Source organism: Cherax quadricarinatus, chromosome 15 (genome assembly GCF_038502225.1).
Source record: "Cherax quadricarinatus isolate ZL_2023a chromosome 15, ASM3850222v1, whole genome shotgun sequence".
NCBI classification, from domain to species: Eukaryota; Metazoa; Arthropoda; class Malacostraca; order Decapoda; family Parastacidae; genus Cherax; species Cherax quadricarinatus.
Window position 1 is genome coordinate 31239467 of NC_091306.1, and position 23795 is coordinate 31263261.

General features: G+C 43.4%; 1 protein-coding gene across 2 annotated transcripts in view; it reads left to right on the top strand.

The window, feature by feature from the left end:
* SiaT (beta-galactoside-a-2,6-sialyltransferase) overlaps positions 1–23795 on the top strand; it is a 112233-nt gene that overhangs the window by 48051 nt on the left and 40387 nt on the right. Inside the window, exons 2-3 of one of the 2 annotated variants that reach the window (XM_070085259.1) lie at positions 5791–5995; positions 6215–6456. In XM_070085259.1, coding sequence (XP_069941360.1) covers positions 5830–5995; positions 6215–6456 — 408 coding nt within the window. In that variant the 5' untranslated portion in view covers positions 5791–5829. Of the gene's footprint in view, positions 1–5455; positions 5996–6214; positions 6457–23795 lie in introns of those variants that run through there. The other variant, XM_070085260.1, reaches the window with a different exon arrangement.

The following is a 23795-nucleotide window of genomic DNA, read 5'->3' on the forward strand; positions in this document are numbered from 1 at the left end:
TCAGGTATGACCAACGATCCAGATACCCTAAAGACATGCATCTCCAACTTAGCTATTGAAAATATGAATCTTCGAGAGACGCTAACAGAACAAGACACCAGGATGACACAACTCGAGAACAAAATCCTCAGTCTTGAACAAAAGTTATCAACACCAGGAATGACTAACTGTGACAAGACCATCCAAACAGTCATAGATAGCCATACCCAACAAATAATATCTCTTAATACAAAGGTTGAAGAAGCAGTAAAAGACTGGAAGAACAACTTAGATAACCAGTTCAGTGACTACTTTGCTCTCCAAGAAGATAAAACTGAGCAAGATAAACTATCGGACGCAGTAATAGTTAACAGTCCACTTTTTCCCAGTGATATGAACCAAACAAACAGTAAAGAAATTACTCTGCAGATCATAAAGGACCAAACAAGTGTTATTGTACCAGAGTCTGAAATAAAAGAAGCCAGGTTACTAGGATCCCATGGTAGAAAAAGTGTTATGCTTAGATTCCACTCACATGACAGGAAAAAAGACTTAATTATTGCATCTATTAAAGTAAAGAAAGAGGTATACATAAACGAGTGTCTTACCAAAAAACGTCAGAACCTCCTTTATAGAGTCGGAAAACTTAAGTGGGAGAATAATGACACAATACACCAATGCTTCACACGAGATGGGAAAATTTTTGTTAGGAAAACAAATGTAGGTCAACTGTACACAATCACGATTTCTCAGGGATACTAATCTTACAGAGAATAACTAAACAATGTCCAACCTAAAAGCCTATGTAGTGTAGTGAATGTTTTGCTCCATTATTGTTCAAATTTCATTGTACAATCTCTTAGTAATTAAATAATCAACTACCTCATTTTGTGATTTTACTAGTAAGCATAAGTCACCTTATGTAATTTTCTTATTTACTATTGTTTGCTTAAACATTAGCTGAATTGATACTTTCTCTGTCCATATTATTACCTCATATTTTTTTAAATACTATCAATTGATATTACTTACTAAAATTAATAATTATCATTTTTACTATAATTTCAATTTACTCTTAACATTTTTGACATTTAATAACCATTACTTGTCTAATTACCTTTACCTGTTTTAATACCACACTTACTATCTTAGAGTACTCTTAATTACCTTGTGCTGCCATATAACCTCTAGTATAACTACCAGTGCAATATTGAATGAAATAAACATTACTTTTTCACTTTTTTGTAATCATTATTACTTACTAAAATTTTATTAAACACCATATTTACTACCAGTCAATTTTACTTTTGTACATTAAACATTATTTTATACTTCCCATAACATTTTGTTGCCAAATTTTCAAGTTTGTATATTCAACTCCAACCTTTATATTATCCTTTGTACCTGTGTACCTGTCTACCATCTTACTATCATATTATAACCAAGACATTACCCTTGTTATTTTTTACTATTATTCTTTTGGTACTTTAATTGTGAATTATATTTTGTCAATTTAAATCTAGTTATACTCTTGATCTTGTCAACAACCTATACCAGACTCTAGTGCAATTGCAAGTACCATTTCAATTTGTATTTTTATATTATAAGTTTATATTATAATTCCTACTCTAAGATTGTTTTCATATCTTTGACTATATAGTGTGTGCAAATAGTGTATATTTCAATTATATTATTGTTCAAGGCCTTAACTATCTTTTGCTAACTAGTACCAACTACCTCATATATTTTTTTTCTACTTTTTTTATTCTTTTGCTACCTTAACTTATATATTTTATCTTGTCAATTTAAATCTAGTTATACTCTAATTCTTGTAAACAACTTATATAACACCTTAGTGCAATTACAATTGAGAGTCTTGTGCCTTTTTTATATTATTAGATTAAACTCAGTTGTACTATAGTCAATACCAAATTCATTATATTAGACCATATTGCAATTACTAGTGAGAGACTGGTGCTACCTGGAGTTTACCTGGAGAGAGTTTCGGGGGTCAACGCCCCCGCGGCCCGGTCTGTGACCAGGCCTCCTGGTGGATCAGCGCCTGATCAACCAGGCTGTTGCTGCTGGCTGCACGCAAACCAACGTACGAGCCACAGCCCGGCTGATCAGGAACTGACTTTAGGTGCTTGTCCAGTGCCAGCTTGAAGACTGCCAGGGGTCTGTTGGTAATCCCCCTTATGTGTGCTGGGAGGCAGTTGAACAGTCTCGGGCCCCTGACACTTATTGTATGGTCTCTTAACGTGCTAGTGACACCCCTGCTTTTCATTGGGGGGATGGTGCATCGTCTGCCAAGTCTTTTGCTTTCGTAGTGAGTGATTTTCGTGTGCAAGTTCGGTACTAGTCCCTCTAGGATTTTCCAGGTGTATATAATCATGTATCTCTCCCTCCTGCGTTCCAGGGAATACAGGTTTAGAAACCTCAAGCGCTCCCAGTAATTGAGGTGTTTTATCTCCGTTATGCGCGCCGTGAAAGTTCTCTGTACATTTTCTAGGTCGGCAATTTCACCTGCCTTGAAAGGTGCTGTTAGAGTGCAGCAATATTCCAGCCTAGATAGAACAAGTGACCTGAAGAGTGTCATCATGGGCTTGGCCTCCCTAGTTTTGAAGGTTCTCATTATCCATCCTGTCATTTTTCTAGCAGATGCGATTGATACAATGTTATGGTCCTTGAAGGTGAGATCCTCCGACATAATCACTCCCAGGTCTTTGACGTTGGTGTTTCGCTCTATTTCGTGGCCAGAATTTGTTTTGTACTCTGATGAAGATTTAATTTCCTCATGTTTACCATATCTGAGTAATTGAAATTTCTCAAAGTTGAACTTCATATTGTTTTCTGCAGCCCACTGAAAGATTTGGTTGATGTCCGCCTGGAGCCTTGCAGTGTCTGCAATGGAAGACACTGTCATGCAGATTCGGGTGTCATCTGCAAAGGAAGACACGGTGCTGTGGCTGACATCCTTGTCTATGTCGGATATGAGGATGAGGAACAAGATGGGAGCTAGTACTGTGCCTTGTGGAACAGAGCTTTTCACCGTAGCTGCCTCGGACTTTACTCTGTTGACGACTACTCTCTGTGTTCTGTTAGTGAGGAAATTATAGATCCATCGACCGACTTTTCCTGTTATTCCTTTAGCGCGCATTTTGTGCGCTATTACGCCATGGTCACACTTGTCGAAGGCTTTTGCAAAGTCTGTATATATTACATCTGCATTCTTTTTGTCTTCTAGTGCATTTAGGACCTTGTCGTAGTGATCCAGTAGTTGAGACAGACAGGAGCGACCTGTTCTAAACCCATGTTGCCCTGGGTTGTGTAACTGATGGGTTTCTAGATGGGTGGTGATCTTGCTTCTTAGGACCCTTTCAAAGATTTTTATGATATGGGATGTTAGTGCTATTGGTCTGTAGTTCTTTGCTGTTGCTTTACTGCCCCCTTTGTGGAGTGGGGCTATGTCTGTTGTTTTTAGTAACTGAGGGACGACCCCCGTGTCCATGCTCCCTCTCCATAGGATGGAAAAGGCTCGTGATAGGGGCTTCTTGCAGTTCTTGATGAACACAGAGTTCCATGAGTCTGGCCCTGGGGCAGAGTGCATGGGCATATCATTTATCGCCTGTTCGAAGTCATTTGGCGTCAGGATAACATCGGATAGGCTTGTGTTAATCAAATTTTGTGGCTCTCTCATAAAAAAATTCATTTTCATCTTCGACTCTCAGTCTGGTTAGCGGCTTGCTAAAAACTGAGTCATATTGGGACTTGAGTAGCTCACTCATTTCCTTGCTGTCATCTGTGTAGGACCCATCTTGTTTAAGTAGGGGCCCAATACTGGGCGTTGTTCTCGATTTTGATTTGGCATAGGAGAAGAAATACTTTGGGTTTCTTTCGATTTCATTTATGGCTTTTAGTTCTTCCCGCGATTCCTGACTCCTAAAGGATTCTTTTAGCTTAAGTTCGATGCTTGCTATTTCTCTGACCAGTGTCTCCCTGCGCATTTCAGATATATTGACCTCTTTTAGCCGCTCTGTTATTCTTTTCCGTCGCCTGTAAAGGGAGCGCCTGTCTCTTTCTATTTTACATCTACTCCTCCTTTTTCTTAGAGGAATAAGCCTTGTGCATACATCGAGTGCCACCGAGTTAATCTGTTCTAGGCATAAGTTTGGGTCTGTGTTGCTTAGTATATCTTCCCAGCTTATATCGGTTAGGACTTGGTTTACTTGGTCCCACTTTATGTTTTTGTTATTGAAGTTGAATTTGGTGAATGCTCCCTCGTGACTAGTCTCATTTTGTCGGTCTGGGGCTCCTCGCATACATGTCTGAACCTCAATTATGTTGTGATCTGAGTATATTGTTTTTGATATGGTGACATTTCTTATCAGATCATCATTGTTAGTGAATATGAGGTCTAGTGTATTCTCCAGTCTAGTAGGCTCTATTATTTGCTGGTTTAAATTGAATTTTGTGCAGAGATTTAAAAGCTCGTGTGAGTGTGAGTTTTCATCAGAGCTGCCTCCTGGTGTTATTACTGCAACAATATTATTTGCTATATTCCTCCATTTTAGGTGCCTTAAGTTGAAATCCCCCAGGAGCAAGATGTTGGGTGCAGGAGCTGGAAGATTTTCCAGACAGTGGTCAATTTTTAACAGCTGTTCCTGGAATTGCTGGGATGTTGCATCCGGAGGCTTGTAGACTACCACAATGACTAGGTTTTGGTTCTCGACCTTTACTGCTAAAACTTCCACTACGTCATTTGAGGCATTAAGCAGTTCTGTGCAAACAAGTGACTCTGCAATGTACAGGCCAACCCCCCCCTTTTGCCTGTTCACTCTGTCACATCTGTATAGGTTGTAACCTGGGATCCATATTTCATTGTCCAAGTGATCCTTTATGTGGGTCTCAGTGAAAGCCGCGAACATTGCCTTTGCCTCTGCAAGCAGTCCACGGATGAAAGGTATTTTGTTGTTTGTTGCTGGCTTTAGACCCTGTATATTTGCAAAGAAGAATGTTATCGGACTGGTGGTATTGTTGGTACTGGGGGGGGATTTTTTTTCCGGCATTAGTATCTGTATCTGTTGGTTTGGAGTGGAGGCCATCGACTGTGGTTCCACTCCAGGAATGACTGGATTTGGTGTACGATTTCTGCCATTTCCTGCCAGTTTTTTTTCCTTCCTGGCACTAATTTGTATTGTTATATTATTAGATTAAATCTAGTTGTACTATAGCTCATTCTAGCTCAAAACATAGACTCCACAAAAGTCATTATATTAGACCTTAGTGCAATTATTTGATTACCACTTTATTGTTCACCACAACTTATATTAGTCCCTTTTATATTATAATTTTATATTATAATTCTAACTTTAAAGAATTACCTTTAAAGTACTACCTACTATCATATTCCCAAGCTCCATTATTTGATCATCACTTTATTTGTTCACCACAAATTATTTTAGTCCCTTTTATATTGTCTCCTTTATTTTAGCTTTAAACAACTCCTTACGGTATACATGTATAAGGAAATTACAGAGAATATTGATTGTCATGTTTATTTATTTATTTATTTTATGTCTTTGCAAACAGTACATTGAGATTTTGTATTTACAATAGTGGGTTGCAATGCAAAGAGAGCCACAAGACTTTTTAAAAGTCACATAAAAGATACACACCTACACGAGATTTTATAAATACTATTATCCCCATCATTTATTGCACACAGATCACAGGAAAATTATCAAAATTTTTAACATTTATTGTAGTCTTGCTATTTATGTGTGTGTGAGCGCCTCTGTCGCGTCTTAGACAGGGTTGCAGGCGTGGCGGTGGAGGAGCGGCTTCAGGATGCGGGTAGTGGGTCTGGGCGTGTGGGTATTCCTCCACCTGGTGTTCCTGGGTATGAGTGCCTACCTGTACCTGTTATGGGTTCAGTACTGGCGTTATGTGGATGCCAACACCTACCAGCCCCTCACTACCAACTACACTGCCGCGAGCAGAGCACTCCATTACAGTGAGTCAATTTCATGTGTTTACTTTATTATTAAGCAATTTATACACGGTATAGGGAAGAGGGTCAGAGTGAGCATGAAGCTGTCAAAGTAACTAACTCACTAAACACCAACATAAGAAGCTACAAACCAATATCTAGCTCTTTCCAAATCCATCAAAAATATTATAAACAAATAGTATATCAATATTCCTGAAAGTACTCTTCCCTCACCCTTTATAGAAGTGCGAGAGATTGAGGTTCGAGCAGGAAAACCCAGGTTCTACGCTCGACGTCAAGACCCACCCCAGCCACCACCACCACCACCACCCCGACCCTCCTACACGCCCACACCCACCCCCAACATCACCACCACCACGCCCATCAGCAGGGACAACCTCCTCAAGGCCATAGAAAGACACAAGATGGACGTCATGGTCCGCCTGCGAAAGGCACAGATGCAGGAGGGGAATATTCTCTTTAAGGTAAGATAATAGTCAGCCTTCTTACATAACTTAGCACCAGCCTCCACGTGCACGTGAGCCAGCCTCCACGTGCACGTGAGCCAGCCTCCACGTGCACGTGAGCCAGCCTCCACGTGCACATGAGCCAGCCTCCACGTGCACATGAGCCAGCCTCCACGTGCACATGAGCCAACCTCCACGTGCACATGAACCAGCCTCCACGTGCACGTGAGCCAGCCTCCACGTGCACATGAGCCAACCTCCACGTGCACGTGAGCCAGCCTCCACGTGCACATGAGCCAACCTCCACATGCACATGAGCCAACCTCCACGTGCACATGAGCCAACCTCCACGTGCACATGAGCCAGCCTCCACGTGCACGTGAGCCAGCCTCCACATGCACATGAGCCAGGTTGGCTACGTGCACACATGTATGTGAGTAAATGATATTTAATTTGCATTCTCAGTATTTTATAATAATTTCTGGCAGGTTTGGAGAGAGTGCGTGAAGACAGAGCAGACCAGTGTCCCCTGCTCTACTTTCACTAAATAATCTAACCGAGTGTAATGCTTTAATTAAAAATATCTGGAATTAGATTAGATTTACCATTAGTTTTTATACCAAGCTATCATCGACTCAGTACCAGTTTGTCTCCAGTATCCAGAAAGACTTTTTACTAATACCTGTACTTGTGCCATTTCTTGTATATTAAAAAAAAATAAAAACAATTTTTAGTAACCTAGTGACAGATCCGATTATGTGAGATTCTTTCACTTATCTGATAACAGATGTTTACTAATATAAATGATATATACAGGTACACCAGCTGGCGTTATTTGATATATACAGGTACACCAGCTGGCATTATTTGATATATACAGGTACACCAGCTGGCATTACTTGATATATACAGATACACCAGCTGGCGTTACTTGATATGTACAGGTACACCAGCTGGCATTACTTGATATATACAGGTACACCAGTTGGCATTACTTGATATATACAGGTACACCAGCTGGCATTACTTGATATGTACAGGTACACCAGTTGGCATCACTTGATATATATAGGTACACCAGTTGGCATTACTTGACATATGCAGGTACACCAGCTGGCGTTACTTGATATATACAGGTACACCAGTTGAGGTTACCTGATATATACATGTACACCAGCTGGCATTACTTGATATATACAGGTACACCAGCTGGCATTACTTGATATATACAGGTACACCAGCTGGGGTTACCTGATATATACACGTACACCAGCTGGCATTACTTGATATATACACGTACACCAGCTGGCATTACTTGATATATACAGGTTTTTTTTTATATATTTTATTGGAAACAGTACAGAATAGTAAAGGTAAAATGCAGGACCTATTCAGCAACAGATGCACTAACCTTCCATTGCTCAATAATTCACCCCACACACAACCCCGTGTGGGCTCCCAACACCCCCTCCTTATCCCCTCCTATTCTAAAGCAAACAGGTTTGCCACAGCAACCTGCATCAATCTTACAGACATGATGGCATATATACATTAACATTACAGTTGTCGTGCTCGTCCAACACAGTGTATTACACAACCACAATATTGCTTGAACAGTGTGCTAATACCAGTCATGGCTTAGATATACAGTGGACCCTCCCATAATGCTATTAATCCGTTCCTGAGAGCTTAATGTTAGGTGAAATTATCGTTAGGCGAATTAATTTTCCCCATAAGAAATAATGGAAATCAAATTAATCCGTGTAAGACACCCAAAAGTATGAAAAAAAAATTTTTTTTACCACATGAAATATTAATTTTAATACACACAAACTGAAGAAGACATGCACAGTTACATGACACTTACCTTTATTGAAGATCTGGTGATGATTGATGGGATGGGAGGAGGGGAGAGTGTTGATGGTCTTAGTGTTTAGAAGGGGAATCCCCTTCCATTAGGACTTGAGGTGTCAAGTCCTTTTCCGGGGTTACTTCCCTTCTTCTTTTAATGCCACTAGGTCCAGCTTCAGAGTCACTGGACTTCTGTCGCACAACATATCTGTCCATAGAGGTCTGTACCTCTCGTTCCTTTATGACATTTCTAAAGTGTTTCACAACATTGTCAGTGTAATAGTCACCAGCACAGCTTGCAATAGCTGTCTGAGGGTGATTTTCATCCATAAAGGTTTGCACTTTAAGCCACATTGCACATATTTCCTTAATCTTTGAAGTAGGCAACTTCTTCAATTTCTCTCTTCCCTCCTCCGAAGCAGTTTCCTCAGGTCTGGCCTCTTGCTGTTGAAGATGATCTAGCAGCTCATCAGTGGTTAGTTCTTCATTGTCCTCCTCCACCAACTCTTCCACATCCTCCCCACTAACCTCCAACCCCAAGGACTTCCCCAATGCCACAATCGATTCCTCAACTGGCATACACTTCTCAGGGTTAGCTTCAAATCCTTCAAAACCCCTTTTGTCTACACATTCTGGCCACAGTTTCTTCCAAGCAGAGTTCAAGGCCCTCTTAATCACTCCCTCCCAAGCCTTACCTATAAGGTTTACACAATTATTTATTTATTTTATTATCACACTGGCCGATTCCCACCAAGGCAGGGTGGCCCGAAAAAGAAAAACTTTCACCATCATTCACTCCATCACTGTCTTGCCAGAAGGGCGCTTTACACTACAGTTTTTAAACTGCAACATTAACACCCCTCCTTCAGAGTGCAGGCACTGTACTTCCCATCTCCAGGACTCAAGTCCAGCCTGCCGGTTTCCCTGAACCCCTTCATAAATGTTACTTTGCTCACACTCCAACAGCACGTCAAGTATTAAAAACCATTTGTCTCCATTCACTCCTACCAAACACGCTCACGCATGCCTGCTGGAAGTCCAAGCCCCTCGCACACAAAACCTCCTTTACCCCCTCCCTCCAACCTTTCCTAGGCCGACCCTTACCCCGCCTTCCTTCCACTACAGACTGATACACTCTTGAAGTTATTCTGTTTCGCTCCATTCTCTCCACATGTCCGAACCACCTCAACAACCCTTCCTCAGCCCTCTGGACAACAGTTTTGGTAATCCCGCACCTCCTCCTAACTTCCAAACTACGAATTCTCTGCATTATATTCACACCACACATTGCTCTCAGACATGACATCTCCACTGCCTCCAGCCTTCTCCTCGCTGCAACATTCATCACCCATGCTTCACACCCATATAAGAGCGTTGGTAAAACTATACTCTCATACATTCCCCTCTTTGCCTCCAAGGACAAAGTTCTTTGTCTCCACAGACTCCTAAGTGCACCACTCACCCTTTTCCCCTCATCAATTCTATGATTCACCTCATCTTTCATAGACCCATCCGCTGACACGTCCACTCCCAAATATCTGAATACATTCACCTCCTCCATACTCTCTCCCTCCAATCTGATATCCAATCTTACATCACCTAATCTTTTTGTTATCCTCATAACCTTACTCTTTCCTGTATTCACTTTCAATTTTCTTCTTTTGCACACCCTACCAAATTCATCCACCAATCTCTGCAACTTCTCTTCAGGATCTCCCAAGAGCACAGTGTCATCAGCAAAGAGCAACTGTGACAACTCCCACTTTATGTGTGATTCTTTATCTTTTAACTCCACGCCTCTTGCCAAGACCCTCGCATTTACTATTCTTACAACCCCATCTATAAATATATTAAACAACCACGGTGACATCACACATCCTTGTCTAAGGCCTACTTTTACTGGGAAATAATTTCCCTCTTTCCTACATACTCTAGCTTGAGCCTCACTATCCTCGTAAAAACTCTTCACTGCTTTCAGTAACCTACCTCCTACACCATACACCTGCAACATCTGCCACATTGCCCCCCTATCCACCCTGTCATACGCCTTTTCCAAATCCATAAATGCCACAAAGACCTCTTTAGCCTTATCTAAATACTGTTCACTTGTATGTTTCACTGTAAACACCTGGTCCACACACCCCCTACCTTTCCTAAAGCCTCCTTGTTCATCTGCTATCCTATTCTCCGTCTTACTCTTAATTCTTTCAATAATAACTCTACCATACACTTTGCCAGGTATACTCAACAGACTTCTTCTTCTTTCTTTCAACAAACCGGCCATATCCCATTGAGGCAGGGTGGCCCAAAAAGGAAAACAAAAGTTTCTCTTTTCAAATTTAGTAATTTATACAGAAGGGGGGGTTACTAGCCCCTTGCTCCCGGCATTTTAGTCGCCTCTTACAACACGCATGGCTTACAGAGGAAGAATTCTGTTCCACTTCCCCATGGAGATAAGAGGAAATAAACAAGAACTAGAAAGAAAATAGCAGAAAACCCAGAGGGATGTGTATATATATGCTTGTACATATATGTGTAGTGTGACCTAAATGTAAGTAGAAGTAGCAAGACTTACCTGAAATCTTGCATGTTCATGAGACAGAAAAAAAGACACCAGCAATCCTACCATCATGTAAAACAATTACAGGCTTTCGTTTTACACTCACTTGGCAGGACGGTAGTACCTCCCTGGGCGGTTGCTGTCTACCAACCTACTACCTAGTCAACAGACTTATCCCCCTATAATTTTTGCACTCTCTTTTATCCCCTTTGCCTTTATACAAAGGAACTATGCATGCTCTCTGCCAATCCCTAGGTACCTTACCCTCTTCCATACATTTATTAAATAATTGCACCAACCACTCCAAAACTATATCCCCACCTGCTTTTAACATTTCTATCTTTATCCCATCAATCCTGGCTGCCTTACCCCCTTTCATTTTACCTACTGCCTCACGAACTTCCCCCACACTCACAACTGGCTCTTCCTCACTCCTACAAGATGTTGTTCCTCCTTGCCCTATACACGAAATCACAGCTTCCCTATCTTCATCAACATTTAACAATTCCTCAAAATATTCCCTCCATCTTCCCAATACCTCTAACTCTCCATTTAATAACTCTCCTCTCCTATTTTTAACTGACAAATCCATTTGTTCTCTAGGCTTTCTTAACTTGTTAATCTCACTCCAAAACTTTTTCTTATTTTCAACAAAATTTGTTGATAACATCTCACCCACTCTCTCATTTGCTCTCTTTTTACATTGCTTCACCACTCTCTTAACCTCTCTCTTTTTCTCCATATACTCTTCCTTCCTTGCATCACTTCTACTTTGTAAAAACTTCTCATATGCTAACTTTTTCTCCCTTACTACTCTCTTCACATCATCATTCCACCAATCGCTCCTCTTCCCTCCCGCACCCACTTTCCTGTAACCACAAACTTCTGCTGAACACTCCAACACTACATTTTTAAACCTACCCCATACCTCTTCGACCCCATTGCCTATGCTCTCATTAGCCCATCTATCCTCCAATAGCTGTTTATATCTTACCCTAACTGCCTCCTCTTTTAGTTTATAAACCTTCACCTCTCTCTTCCCTGATGCTTCTATTCTCCTTGTATCCCATCTACCTTTTACTCTCAGTGTAGCTACAACTAGAAAGTGATCTGATATATCTGTGGCCCCTCTATAAACATGTACATCCTGAAGTCTACTCAACAGTCTTTTATCTACCAATACATAATCCAACAAACTACTGTCATTTCGCCCTACATCATATCTTGTATACTTATTTATCCTCTTTTTCTTAAAATATGTATTACCTATAACTAAACCCCTTTCTATACAAAGTTCAATCAAAGGGCTCCCATTATCATTTACACCTGGCACCCCAAACTTACCTACCACACCCTCTCTAAAAGTTTCTCCTACTTTAGCATTCAGGTCCCCTACCACAATTACTCTCTCACTTGGTTCAAAGGCTCCTATACATTCACTTAACATCTCCCAAAATCTCTCTCTCTCCTCTGCATTCCTCAATTACACAATTGAGGATATTAAAGTGATCTCTCCAAAACTCTCTTAGAGTCAATTGAGTTTCTGAGGTCACTACAAAGCACCTTTCAAACAGAGCTTTTGTATGCAGTTTTTTGAAGTTTGCAATGACCTGCTGGTCCATGGGTTGCAGGAGAGGAGTGGTATTAGGAGGTAAAAACTTGACCTTAATAAAGCTCATGTGCCCACAAAGTCGCTCTGCCAAGTCTGTAGGATGACCAGGGACATTGTCTAACACCAGGAGGCACTTAAGGTCTAATTTATTTTCAATTAGGTAATTTTTCACAGTGGGGGCAAATGCATGGTGTAACCAGTCATAGAAAAAGTCCCTAGTGACCCATGCCTTACTGTTTGCCCTCCACAGCACACACAAATTAGCCTTGAGGATATTGTTTTGCCTGAACGCTCTGGGAGTTTCAGAGTGATACACCAATAAAGGCTTCACTTTGCAATCACCACTAGCATTGGCACACATTAACAGAGTAAGCCTGTCTTTCATAGGCTTATGTCCTGGGAGTGCCTTTTCCTCCTGAGTAATGTAGGTCCTGCTTGGCATTTTCTTCCAAAACAGGCCTGTTTCGTCACAATTAAACACTTGTTCAGGTTTCAGTCCTTCACTGTCTATGTACTCCTTGAATTCCTGCACATATTTTTCAGCTGCTTTGTGGTCCAAACTGGCAGCCTCACCATGCCTTATCACACTATGTATGCCACTATGCTTCTTAAATCTCTCAAACCAACCTTTGCTGGCCTTAATTTCACTCGCATCATCACTAGTTGCAGGCATTTTTCTAATTAAATCCTCATGCAACTTCCTAGCCTTTTCACTTATGATCGCTTGAGAGATGCTATCTCCTGCTATCTGTTTTTCGTTTATCCACACCAATAACAGTCTCTCAACATCTTCTATCACTTGCGATCTCTGTTTCGAAAACAAAGTTGCACCTTTGGCAAGAACAGCTTCCTTGATTGCCGTTTTCTTGGCCACAGTAGTAGCGATGGTTGATTGGGGTTTTGTGTACAACCTGGCCAGCTCGGAGACACGCACTCCACTTTCATACTTAGCAATGATCTCTTTCTTCATATTCATAGTAATTCTCACCCTTATTCTTGGGGCCCATGGTCACTTATTTTGCAGGTGAAATCACTAAAAACGCTGTAATAATACGAAATGTTCCGATTGTATGCTTGGATGTTACCGCGGAGGCTGGCTTGTAAACAGTGCCACTGGCAGAACAAGTAAGGCTGGCTCAGGCCGCATATGGATGCGTCTTGGACGAATCACATTGAGTGAGTTTTTTAGCGCTAGGCGAGGCAAAAATTTTGCGTTAAAATGTATCGCTAGGCAGATTTAACATTATGTGATGCCAACGTTAGGTGAGGGTCCACTGTATATCAAAACAATCAATACATCACCACGAGCTGAAATACATTCAGCACATATAAATAATTCACTGCAGGTAAGGACACCTATCACTAAAAGTCTCCCCAGCACAAACATGTGGGAAGCCTCACCCCTCCCCCCTTTGTGCTACTCACCCAAACCTATTCTCAACCGAACATACTAAAACAAAGATAATGAAAACATCTTATCTCATTGATACAGTACATATTTTTATACAGTGTGAATACATAGGTATAATATAGAATACACTCAATCCACACAGACCCCACCCCATAATATTACAACATAACGTAATAGTACACAAATAACCCGCACATAAAAGAGAGAATCTTTCGACGACGTTTCAGTCCGACTTGGACCATTGACAAAGTCACACTAACCAGAAGTGGAGCAGGACGGCTATATATAGCCAGGAAGAGGTGGTGGTAGTAGTAGTAGTAGTAGTAGTAGTAGTAGTACAAGAATGTTATGTAATACCGACAAGATGAAATTAAGACGCATGCGCAACACCCGGGCATCCCTATCGTAGACATTTCGCCATCCAGCCAGCCACTGGATGGCGAAACGTCCACAACAAAGACAGCCAGACGCCGCACATGTGTCTTAATTTCATCAGTAGTTGTAATAGTAGTAGTAGAAGAGGTAGTAGTAGTGGTAGTGGTAGAAGTGGGAAATAAGGGGGACGAGCCAGTCAAATACAAAGGAAGGGGAGCACTGCAAAAGAGCTAGGTGCCCACTGAGGGAGAGCAAGCGCACAGAGGTGCGTGAAAGGGGAAGTGGTGAAATAAATGAAGAAGGAACAGAAACACGAGACAGAAGAGAGAAAGACAACCCAGAGTAGAAAAGGAAAGGGGAAGAGGGAGAAGAAAAAGAAAAAGAAAAAATGAGGAGTCAGGTTAAGTCACGGGTGTTCTGAAGTTTGAAGCATTTTACAATGTAGTGGGAGAGGAAGGCATCTACAGAGACGAAGCCAGGGCTAAGGTTCATACAAGGAAAGTTGTGTATTAGAGAGGATTCAACTAGACGGCGACTGTTCGAGTTGGAAGTATGGAAGACAGTTTTAGCAGAAGACCAGTCAATAGGATGGCTATGATCTCTGATGTGACAGAAAAGAGCATTGTTAGTGTCGGCAAGCCTAACACTATTTTTGTGCTCCCTAAGTCTGTCAGAAAGAGATCGACCAGTTTCTCCGAAGTATTGAAGAGGACAGGAGGAGCAAGAAATAGAGTAGACACCAGGAACATCTGTAGAGGGAGGAGAGGTATGAACGAGATTAGTGTGAAGAGTGTTAGTCTGGCGGAAGGTAAGCTTGATGTCTAAGGGACGGAGAGAATTGTTGAGATTAGAAAGACCGGAAATGTAGGGAAGGCAGAGGATAGAAGAGTTCCCAGGAGTAGAGAGTTTGGGAGAGAAAAAATTGCATTTGGCACATGAGAGGGCAGAGTCTATGAAATGGGAAGGGTAGCCAAGACGGGAAAACGAATTATGAAGAGTGGAAATTTCTGCTGGAAGGAACTGAGGATCACAGATGCGGAGGGCACAGAGAAAGAGGGAGATAAGAACAATTTTCTTGACAGGGGAAGCATGATAGGGAAAGTAGTGAATGTACATGCCACTGTGCATAGGTTTTCGGTAAACGGAAAAGGAAAAACCTGTATCTGAGCGGTGGACATGGACATCAAGGAAAGGAAGCAAGGAATTAGATTCCCATTCAGCTTTAAACTTAATGGAAGGGGCAAGATTATTAAGAGCTTCAAGAAAAGGTTGGAAGAGACTGGAGTCATGAGGCCACAGAGCAAAGATGTCATCCACATAGCGGAGCCAGAGTGAAGGTTGCACATCAAGGGTAGGAAGAAGAACAGTCTACTCCTCCCGCTGGTATTTCCCAGATTAGCTCTTTTGATTCCTTTTGTCAATCTCGCTCCCGTAATCTTCCTGACTTGTCCACTTTTCGTGGCGCTCTCCTTCCTGCTCTTGTTAGTCTGTTTTCTAAGAATCACCACCTTCCACGCCGTTACCAACTTGCCCTTTCTTTTCTTAAATCCAACACTAACATTGTCATACTATCTTCTGACAAAGGTAATTCGATAGTTATCCTTGATGTCTTGCTCTCTGACTCACGTACCTACACTCCTCTCGTTTCCAACCCTCTTGATCGCATCAAGAGAACTTTTAACAAAAAATTAAGGACTCTCTCTGACCTCTGTCCTCCTGACTTTGACCTTGTTCAATGGTTTCGTGTCATCTGTCCCTCTCTTCCCTATTTCTATGGCCTTCCCAAAACTCATAAACCTGATATTCCTCTTCATCCTATCATATCCTCTAGAGGTTCTGTCTCTTATACTCTTGCCTCTTGGCTGGCCAAAACCCTCACTCCCTTTCTTGGTACTTTTTCTCCTGCCCACCTCCGTCACTCTCAAGACTTCATTGAACGGGTTCACTCTCTCCCAACCTGTAAGATGCTTAGTCTTGACATTGAGTCCCTCTTCACCAATGTCCCTCTTGATGATGTCCTTGATTTCCTTAGAGAGAAGGCCCATGAAGGGTTTCTTCATCTCCTTATACCTACTGATGTCTTTCTTGATCTTATCCGCCTCTGTGTGGACTCTAACTTCTTTTCCTTCCAAGGGAAATATTATTCTCAAACCTTCGGTGTCGCTATGGGCTCTCCTCTCTCTCCTGTCCTTGCTAATCTTTACATGGAATACTTCGAGACTGTTCTTCTTCCTACCCTCGATGTGCAACCTTCACTCTGGCTCCGCTATGTGGATGACATCTTTGCTCTGTGGCCTCATGACTCCAGTCTCTTCCAACCTTTTCTTGAAGCTCTTAATAATCTTGCCCCTTCCATTAAGTTTAAAGCTGAATGGGAATCTAATTCCTTGCTTCCTTTCCTTGATGTCCATGTCTACCGCTCAGATACAGGTTTTTCCTTTTCCATTTACCGAAAACCTATGCACAGTGGCATGTACATTCACTACTTTTCCTATCATGCTTCCCCTGTCAAGAAAATTGTTCTTATCTCCCTCTTTCTCCGTGCCCTCCGCATCTGTGATCCTCAGTTCCTTCCAGCAGAAATTTCCACTCTTCATAATTCGTTTTCCCGTCTTGGCTACCCTTCCCATTTCATAGACTCTGCCCTCTCATGTGCCAAACGCAATTTTTTCTCTCCCAAACTCTCTACTCCTGGGAACTCTTCTATCCTCTGCCTTCCCTACATTTCCGGTCTTTCTAATCTCAACAATTTTCTCCATCCCTTTAGACATCAAGCTTACCTTCCGCCAGACTAACACTCTTTGCACTAATCTCGTTCATACCTCTCCTCCCTCTGCAGATGTTCCTGGTGTCTACTCTATTTCTTGCTCCTCCTGTCCTCTTCAATACTTCGGAGAAACTGGTCGATCTCTTTCTGACAGACTTAGGGAGCACAAAAATAGTGTTAGGCTTGCCGACACTAACAATGCTCTTTTCTGTCACGTCAGAGATCATAGCCATCCTATTGACTGGTCTACTGATAAAACTGTCTTCCCTACTTCCAACTCGAACAGTCGCCGTCTAGTTGAATCCTCTCTAATACACAACTTTCCTTGTATGAACCTTAGCCCTGGCTTCGTCTCTGTAGATGCCTTCCTCTCCCACTACATTGTAAAATGCTCCAAACTTCAGAACACCCGTGACTTAACCTGACTCCTCATTTTTTCTTTTTCTTTTTCTTCTCCCTCTTCCCCTTTCCTCTTTCCTTTTCTCCTCTGGGTTGTCTTTCTCTCTTCTGTCTCGTGTTTCTGTTCCTTCTTCATTTATTTCACCACTTCCCCTTTCACTCACCTCTGTGCGCTTGCTCTCACTCAGTGGGCACCTAGCTCTCTTGCAGTGCTCCCCTTCCTTTGTATTTGACTGGCTCGTTCTCCTTATTTCCCACTTCTACCACTACCACTACTACTACCTCTTCTACTACTACAACTACTGATGAAATTAAGACACATGTGCGGCATCTGGTTGTCTTTGTTGTGGACGTTTCGCCATCCAGTGGCTGGCTGGATGGCGAAACGTCTACGATAGGGATGCCCGGGTGTTGCGCATGTGTCTTAATTTCACCTTGTCGGTATTACACGCCATTCTTGTACTACTACTACTACTACTACCACCACCTCTTCCTGCCTATATATAGCCGTCCTGCTCCACTTCTGGTTAGTGTGACTTTGTCAATGGTCCAAGTCAGACCGAAATGTCGTCGTAAACTTCTCTCTTTTATGTGCGGGTTATTTGTGTATCGTTCCAGTCACGGTATTGTGCCTTTTTTGTTATTTATAACATAATAGTTCAAATTTCATACACACACCAGCGGCATAATCCTATACCGGGCACATGCCCTGCCCTCAAGGCGCACGCAAACTGGAGCCCCAAGACACAAGCCATCAACCAGCACTGCCGGTTATTGGCGGCTAAGGTTTCCTCCCTCACTGCCCCACTACTACTTTTGCAAGCCCACCTGGGCCCTGGGGACCACGTTTGCCTTGCTCTCCACACACGACACCCGTGCCACCTGGCACCACCTGCTGTCGCTGCTCACCTCCACTAGCACACCGCCCTCCCCCCCCGTCTACTGATGCCCTCTTCCCTGGACGTTGAGCCGGCATCAGGACGTCGTCAGAGTCCGACATTGCTGCCGCCCTCTTCCTCGTCCCAGCGTCCTCCTCCATGTTTGTGACCGAGGTGTCCACAGGGGTTGTCCGACCAGAGGTTGACTTGCCCCCGCCAACCTCACCAGCACCAACAACCGCCTCCTGCTGCTCGACTGCCCCGGACACAAGCTCCGGACTGGCCGATGGCACAGCCGTGGAGACCACATCCGGAGACGGGAACATGTTATGCAGAACCGACGCTAATGTTGCATCCAATTCCTCCACTTTTGCTGTCACCTGGTCTTCCCCAAAATCCTGCTGTACCACCTGCGATGCAGGCAACTCGGGAGACGTCAGCTCCAATTCTGACTCCACCACAGGCTCCTCAGTTTCCTCACTCCAAAGGCGACCACGTCCACCAGCTCCTTGTTGTCTATGTGTGGGAGCCTCCTGCCCAATGTCATTTGTTGCTGCACCGGCCGGCCTCCTGGCCTGCCCTCACTGCCCACACGCTACCGCCATATGATCATAGGCTCCGCAGAGGTGGCACGTCTGTCGTTGGCCAGCATACGACACCATGACCTTCGTGCGGAAGTCATTAAGGTACACATACGATGGTATGGCCTGGCGAAGAGACATCTTAAGGGTAAACATACCTTCATGGAGACCAGCATACTCCCCAGCCTCCCACTTGCCATGTTTTGCCATGTGTACCACTCCGTATCTGCTGAAAACACTGCGGAGATCCATTGCATCGGCCTCGAAGGGCACATTGTGCAGTTTTACCCACGTGTATTGTCGTGAGACATCTGCCATACGCACACGCACTGCAGGGGACACATCTAAGCAGATATCTTGGAATTGCTCAACCAGCTCCTCATACACTGGCTCCTTGAGTAGTTTCACAAATATTCAGTAGGCGCCATTTAAAGCCACGCAGTACAAATCCTCGGTCTCAATACCATAAGTGTCACGGATAATCTTGGGTAGCAATACCTGTGCATTCTCAGGCGTAATCGCCCCCCGAATAAGCTCTATACCAATGGTATTCACCCACCTCCGCACGCTAACCGCCATGACATCACTGGTTAGCTTGCTAGACTGTCAGGAGAGAGGCGCGAGGCACGTCCACACTCCCTGGCAGCTAGGTCGCAAATCCCCTATCACTAAAAGTCTCCCCAGCACAAATGTGTGGGAAACCTCACCCCCCCCCCCTTTTGCGCTACTCACCCAAACCTATCTTCAACCTAACATACAAGTACAAAGAAAATGAAAACATCTTATCTCTTTGATACAGTACATATTTTTATATAGTGTTAATACATAGGTATAATATACAATACACTCAATCCACACAGACCCCACCCCATAATATTACAACATAACAAAATAGTCCAAATTTCATACATACACCAGTGGCATAATCCTATACTGGGCACATGCCCTGCCCTCAAGGCGCACACAAACTGGCGCCCCAAGACACAAGCCATTAACCAGCACTGCCGGTTATTGGTGGCTAAGGTTTCCTCCCATGCTGCCCCACTACTACTTTTGCAAGCCCACCTGGGCCCTGGGGACCACGTTTGCCTTGCTCTCCACGCACAACACCCGTGCCACCTGACACCACCTGCTGTCGCTGCTCACCTCCACTAGCACACCGCCCCCCGTCTACTGATGCCCTCTTCCCTGGACGTTGAGCCGGCATCAGGACGTCGTCAGGGTCCGACATTGCTGCCGCCCTCTTCCTCGTCCCAGCGTCCTCCTCCATGTTTGCGACCAGGGTGTCCACACGATGAACCTCCACCACCACCTTCGTCAATGCCTTCCGACCAGAGGTCGACACGTCCCTGCCAACCTCACCAGCACCAACAACTGCCTCCTGCTGCTCAACTGCCCCGGACATGAGCTCCGGACTGGCCGACGGCACAGCCATGGAGACCACATCCGGAGATGGGAACATGTTATGCAGAACCGATGCTAATGTCGCATCCAATTCCTCCACATCTGCTGTCACCTGGTCCTCCCCAAAATCCTGCTGTACCACCTGCGATGCAGGCAACTTGGGAGACGTCAGCTCCAATTTTGACTCCACCACAGGCTCCTCAGTCTCCTCACTCCAAAGGCGACCACGTCCACCATCTCCTTGTCGTCTGTGTGTGGGAGCCAGCTGCCCAATGTCATTAAACACCATATTTACTACCAGTCAATTTTACTTTTGTACATTAATCATTATTTTATACTTTTCATAACATTTTGTTGCCAAATTTTCAAGTTTGTATATTCAACTCCAACCTTTATATTATCCTTTGTACCTGTGTACCTGTCTACCATCTTACTATCATATTATAACCAAGTCATTGCCATTGTTATTTCTTACTTTGGTACTTTAATTTTGAATTTTATTTTGTCAATTTAAATCTAGTTATACTCTTGAGTAGACTTCAGGATGTACATGTTTATAGAGGGGCCACAGATATATCAGATCACTTTCTAGTTGTAGCTACACTGAGAGTAAAAGGTAGATGGGATACAAGGAGAATAGAAGCATCAGGGAAGAGAGAGGTGAAGGTTTATAAACTAAAAGAGGAGGCAGTTAGGGTAAGATATAAACAGCTATTGGAGGATAGATGGGCTAATGAGAGCATAGGCAATGGGGTCGAAGAGGTATGGGGTAGGTTTAAAAATGTAGTGTTAGAGTGTTCAGCAGAAGTTTGTGGTTACAGGATAGTGGGTGCGGGAGGGAAGAGGAGCGATTGGTGGAATAATGATGTAAAGAGAGTAGTAAGGGAGAAAAAGTTAGCATATGAGAAGTTTTTACAAAGTAGAAGTGATGCAAGGAGGGAAGAGTATATGGAGAAAAAGATAGAGGTTAAGAGAGTGGTGAAGCAATGTAAAAAGAGAGCAAATGAGAGAGTGGGTGAGATGTTATCAACAAATTTTGTTGAAAATAAGAAAAAGTTTTGGAGTGAGATTAACAAGTTAAGAAAGCCTAGAGAACAAATGGATTTGTCAGTTAAAAATAGGAGAGGAGAGTTATTAAATGGAGAGTTAGAGGTATTGGGAAGATGGAGGGAATATTTTGAGGAATTGTTAAATGTTGATGAAGATAGGGAAGCTGTGATTTCGTGTATAGGACAAGGAGGAATAACATCTTGTAGGAGTGAGGAAGAGCCAGTTGTGAGTGTGGGGGAAGTTCGTGAGGCAGTAGGTAAAACGAAAGGGGGTAAGGCAGCTGGGATTGATGGGATAAAGATAGAAATTTTAAAAGCAGGTGGGGATATAGTTTTGGAGTGGTTGGTGCAATTATTTAATAAATGTATGGAAGAGGGTAAGGTACCTAGGGATTGGCAGAGAGCATGCATAGTTCCTTTGTATAAAGGCAAAGGGGATAAAAGAGAGTGCAAAAATTATAGGGGGATAACTCTGCTGAGTATACCTGGTAAAGTGTTTGGTAGAGTTATTATTGAAAGAATTAAGAGTAAGACGGAGAATAGGATAGCAGATGAACAAGGAGGCTTTAGGAAAGGTAGGGGGTGTGTGGACCAGGTGTTTACAGTGAAACATATAAGTGAACATTATTTAGATAAGGTTAAAGAGGTCTTCGTGGCATTTATGGATTTGGAAAAGGCGTATGACAGGGTGGATAGGGGGGCAATGTGGCAGATGTTGCAAGTGTATGGTGTAGGAGGTAGGTTACTGAAAGCAGTGAAGAGTTTTTACGAGGATAGTGAGGCTCAAGTTAGAGTATGTAGGAAAGAGGGAAATTATTTCCCAGTAAAAGTAGGCCTTAGACAAGGATGTGTGATGTCACCGAAGTTGTTTAATATATTTATAGATGGGGTTGTAAGAGAAGTAAATGCGAGGGTCTTGACAAGAGGCGTGGAGTTCAAAGATAAAGAATCACACACAAAGTGGGAGTTGTCACAGCTGCTCTTTGCTGATGACACTGTGCTCTTGGGAGATTCTGAAGAGAAGTTGCAGAGATTGGTGGATGAATTTGGTAGGGTGTGCAAAAGAAGAAAATTAAAGGTGAATACAGGAAAGAGTAAGGTTATGAGGATAACAAAAAGATTAGGTGATGAAAGATTGAATATCAGATTGGAGGGAGAGAGTATGGAGGAGGTGAATGTATTCAGATATTTGGGAGTGGACGTGTCAGCGGATGGGTCTATGAAAGATGAGGTGAATCATAGAATTGATGAGGGAAAAAGAGTGAGTGGTTCACTTAGGAGTCTGTGGAGACAAAGAACTTTGTCCTTGGAGGCAAAGAGGGGAATGTATGAGAGTATAGTTTTACCAACGCTCTTATATGGGTGTGAAGCATGGGTGATGAATGTTGCAGTGAGGAGAAGGCTGGAGGCAGTGGAGATGTCATGTCTGAGGGCAATGTGTGGTGTGAATATAATGCAGAGAATTCGTAGTTTGGAAGTTAGGAGGAGGTGCGGGATTACCAAAACTGTTGTCCAGAGGGCTGAGGAAGGGTTGTTGAGGTGGTTCGGACATGTAGAGAGAATGGAGCGAAACAGAATGACTTCAAGAGTGTATCAGTCTGTAGTGGAAGGAAGGCGGGGTAGGGGTCGGCCTAGGAAAGGTTGGAGAGAGGGGGTAAAGGAGGTTTTGTGTGCGAGGGGCTTGAACTTCCAGCAGGTATGCGTGAGCGTGTTTGATAGGAGTGAATGGAGACAAATGGTTTTTAATACTTGACGTGCTGTTGGAGTGTGAGCAAAGTAACATTTATGAAGGGGTTCAGGGAACCCGGCAGGCCGGACTTGAGTCCTGGAGATGGGAAGTACAGTGCTTGCACTCTGAAGGAGGGGTGTTAATGTTGCAGTTTAAAAACTGTAGTGTAAAGCACCCTTCTGGCAAGACAGTGATGGAGTGAATGATGGTGAAAGTTTTTCTTTTTCGGGCCACCCTGCCTTGGTGGGAATCGGCCAGTGTTTACCTGGAGTTTACCTGGAGAGAGTTCCGGGGGTCAACGCCCCCGCGGCCCGGTCTGAGACCAGGCCTCCTGGTGGATCAGAGCCTGATCAACCAGGCTGTTGCTGCTGGCTGCACGCAAACCAACATACGAGCCACAGCCCGGCTGATCCGGAACTGACTTTAGGTGCTTGTCCAGTGCCAGCTTGAAGACTGCCAGGGGTCTGTTGGTAATCCCCCTTATGTGTGCTGGGAGGCAGTTGAACAGTCTCGGGCCCCTGACACTTATTGTATGGTCTCTTAACGTGCTAGTGACACCCCTGCTTTTCATTGGGGGGATGGTGCATCGTCTGCCAAGTCTTTTGCTTTCGTAGTGGGTGATTTTCGTGTGCAAGTTCGGTACTAGTCCCTCTAAGATTTTCCAGGTGTATATAATCATGTATCTCTCCCTCCTGCGTTCCAGGGAATACAGGTTTAGGAACCTCAAGCGCTCCCAATAAT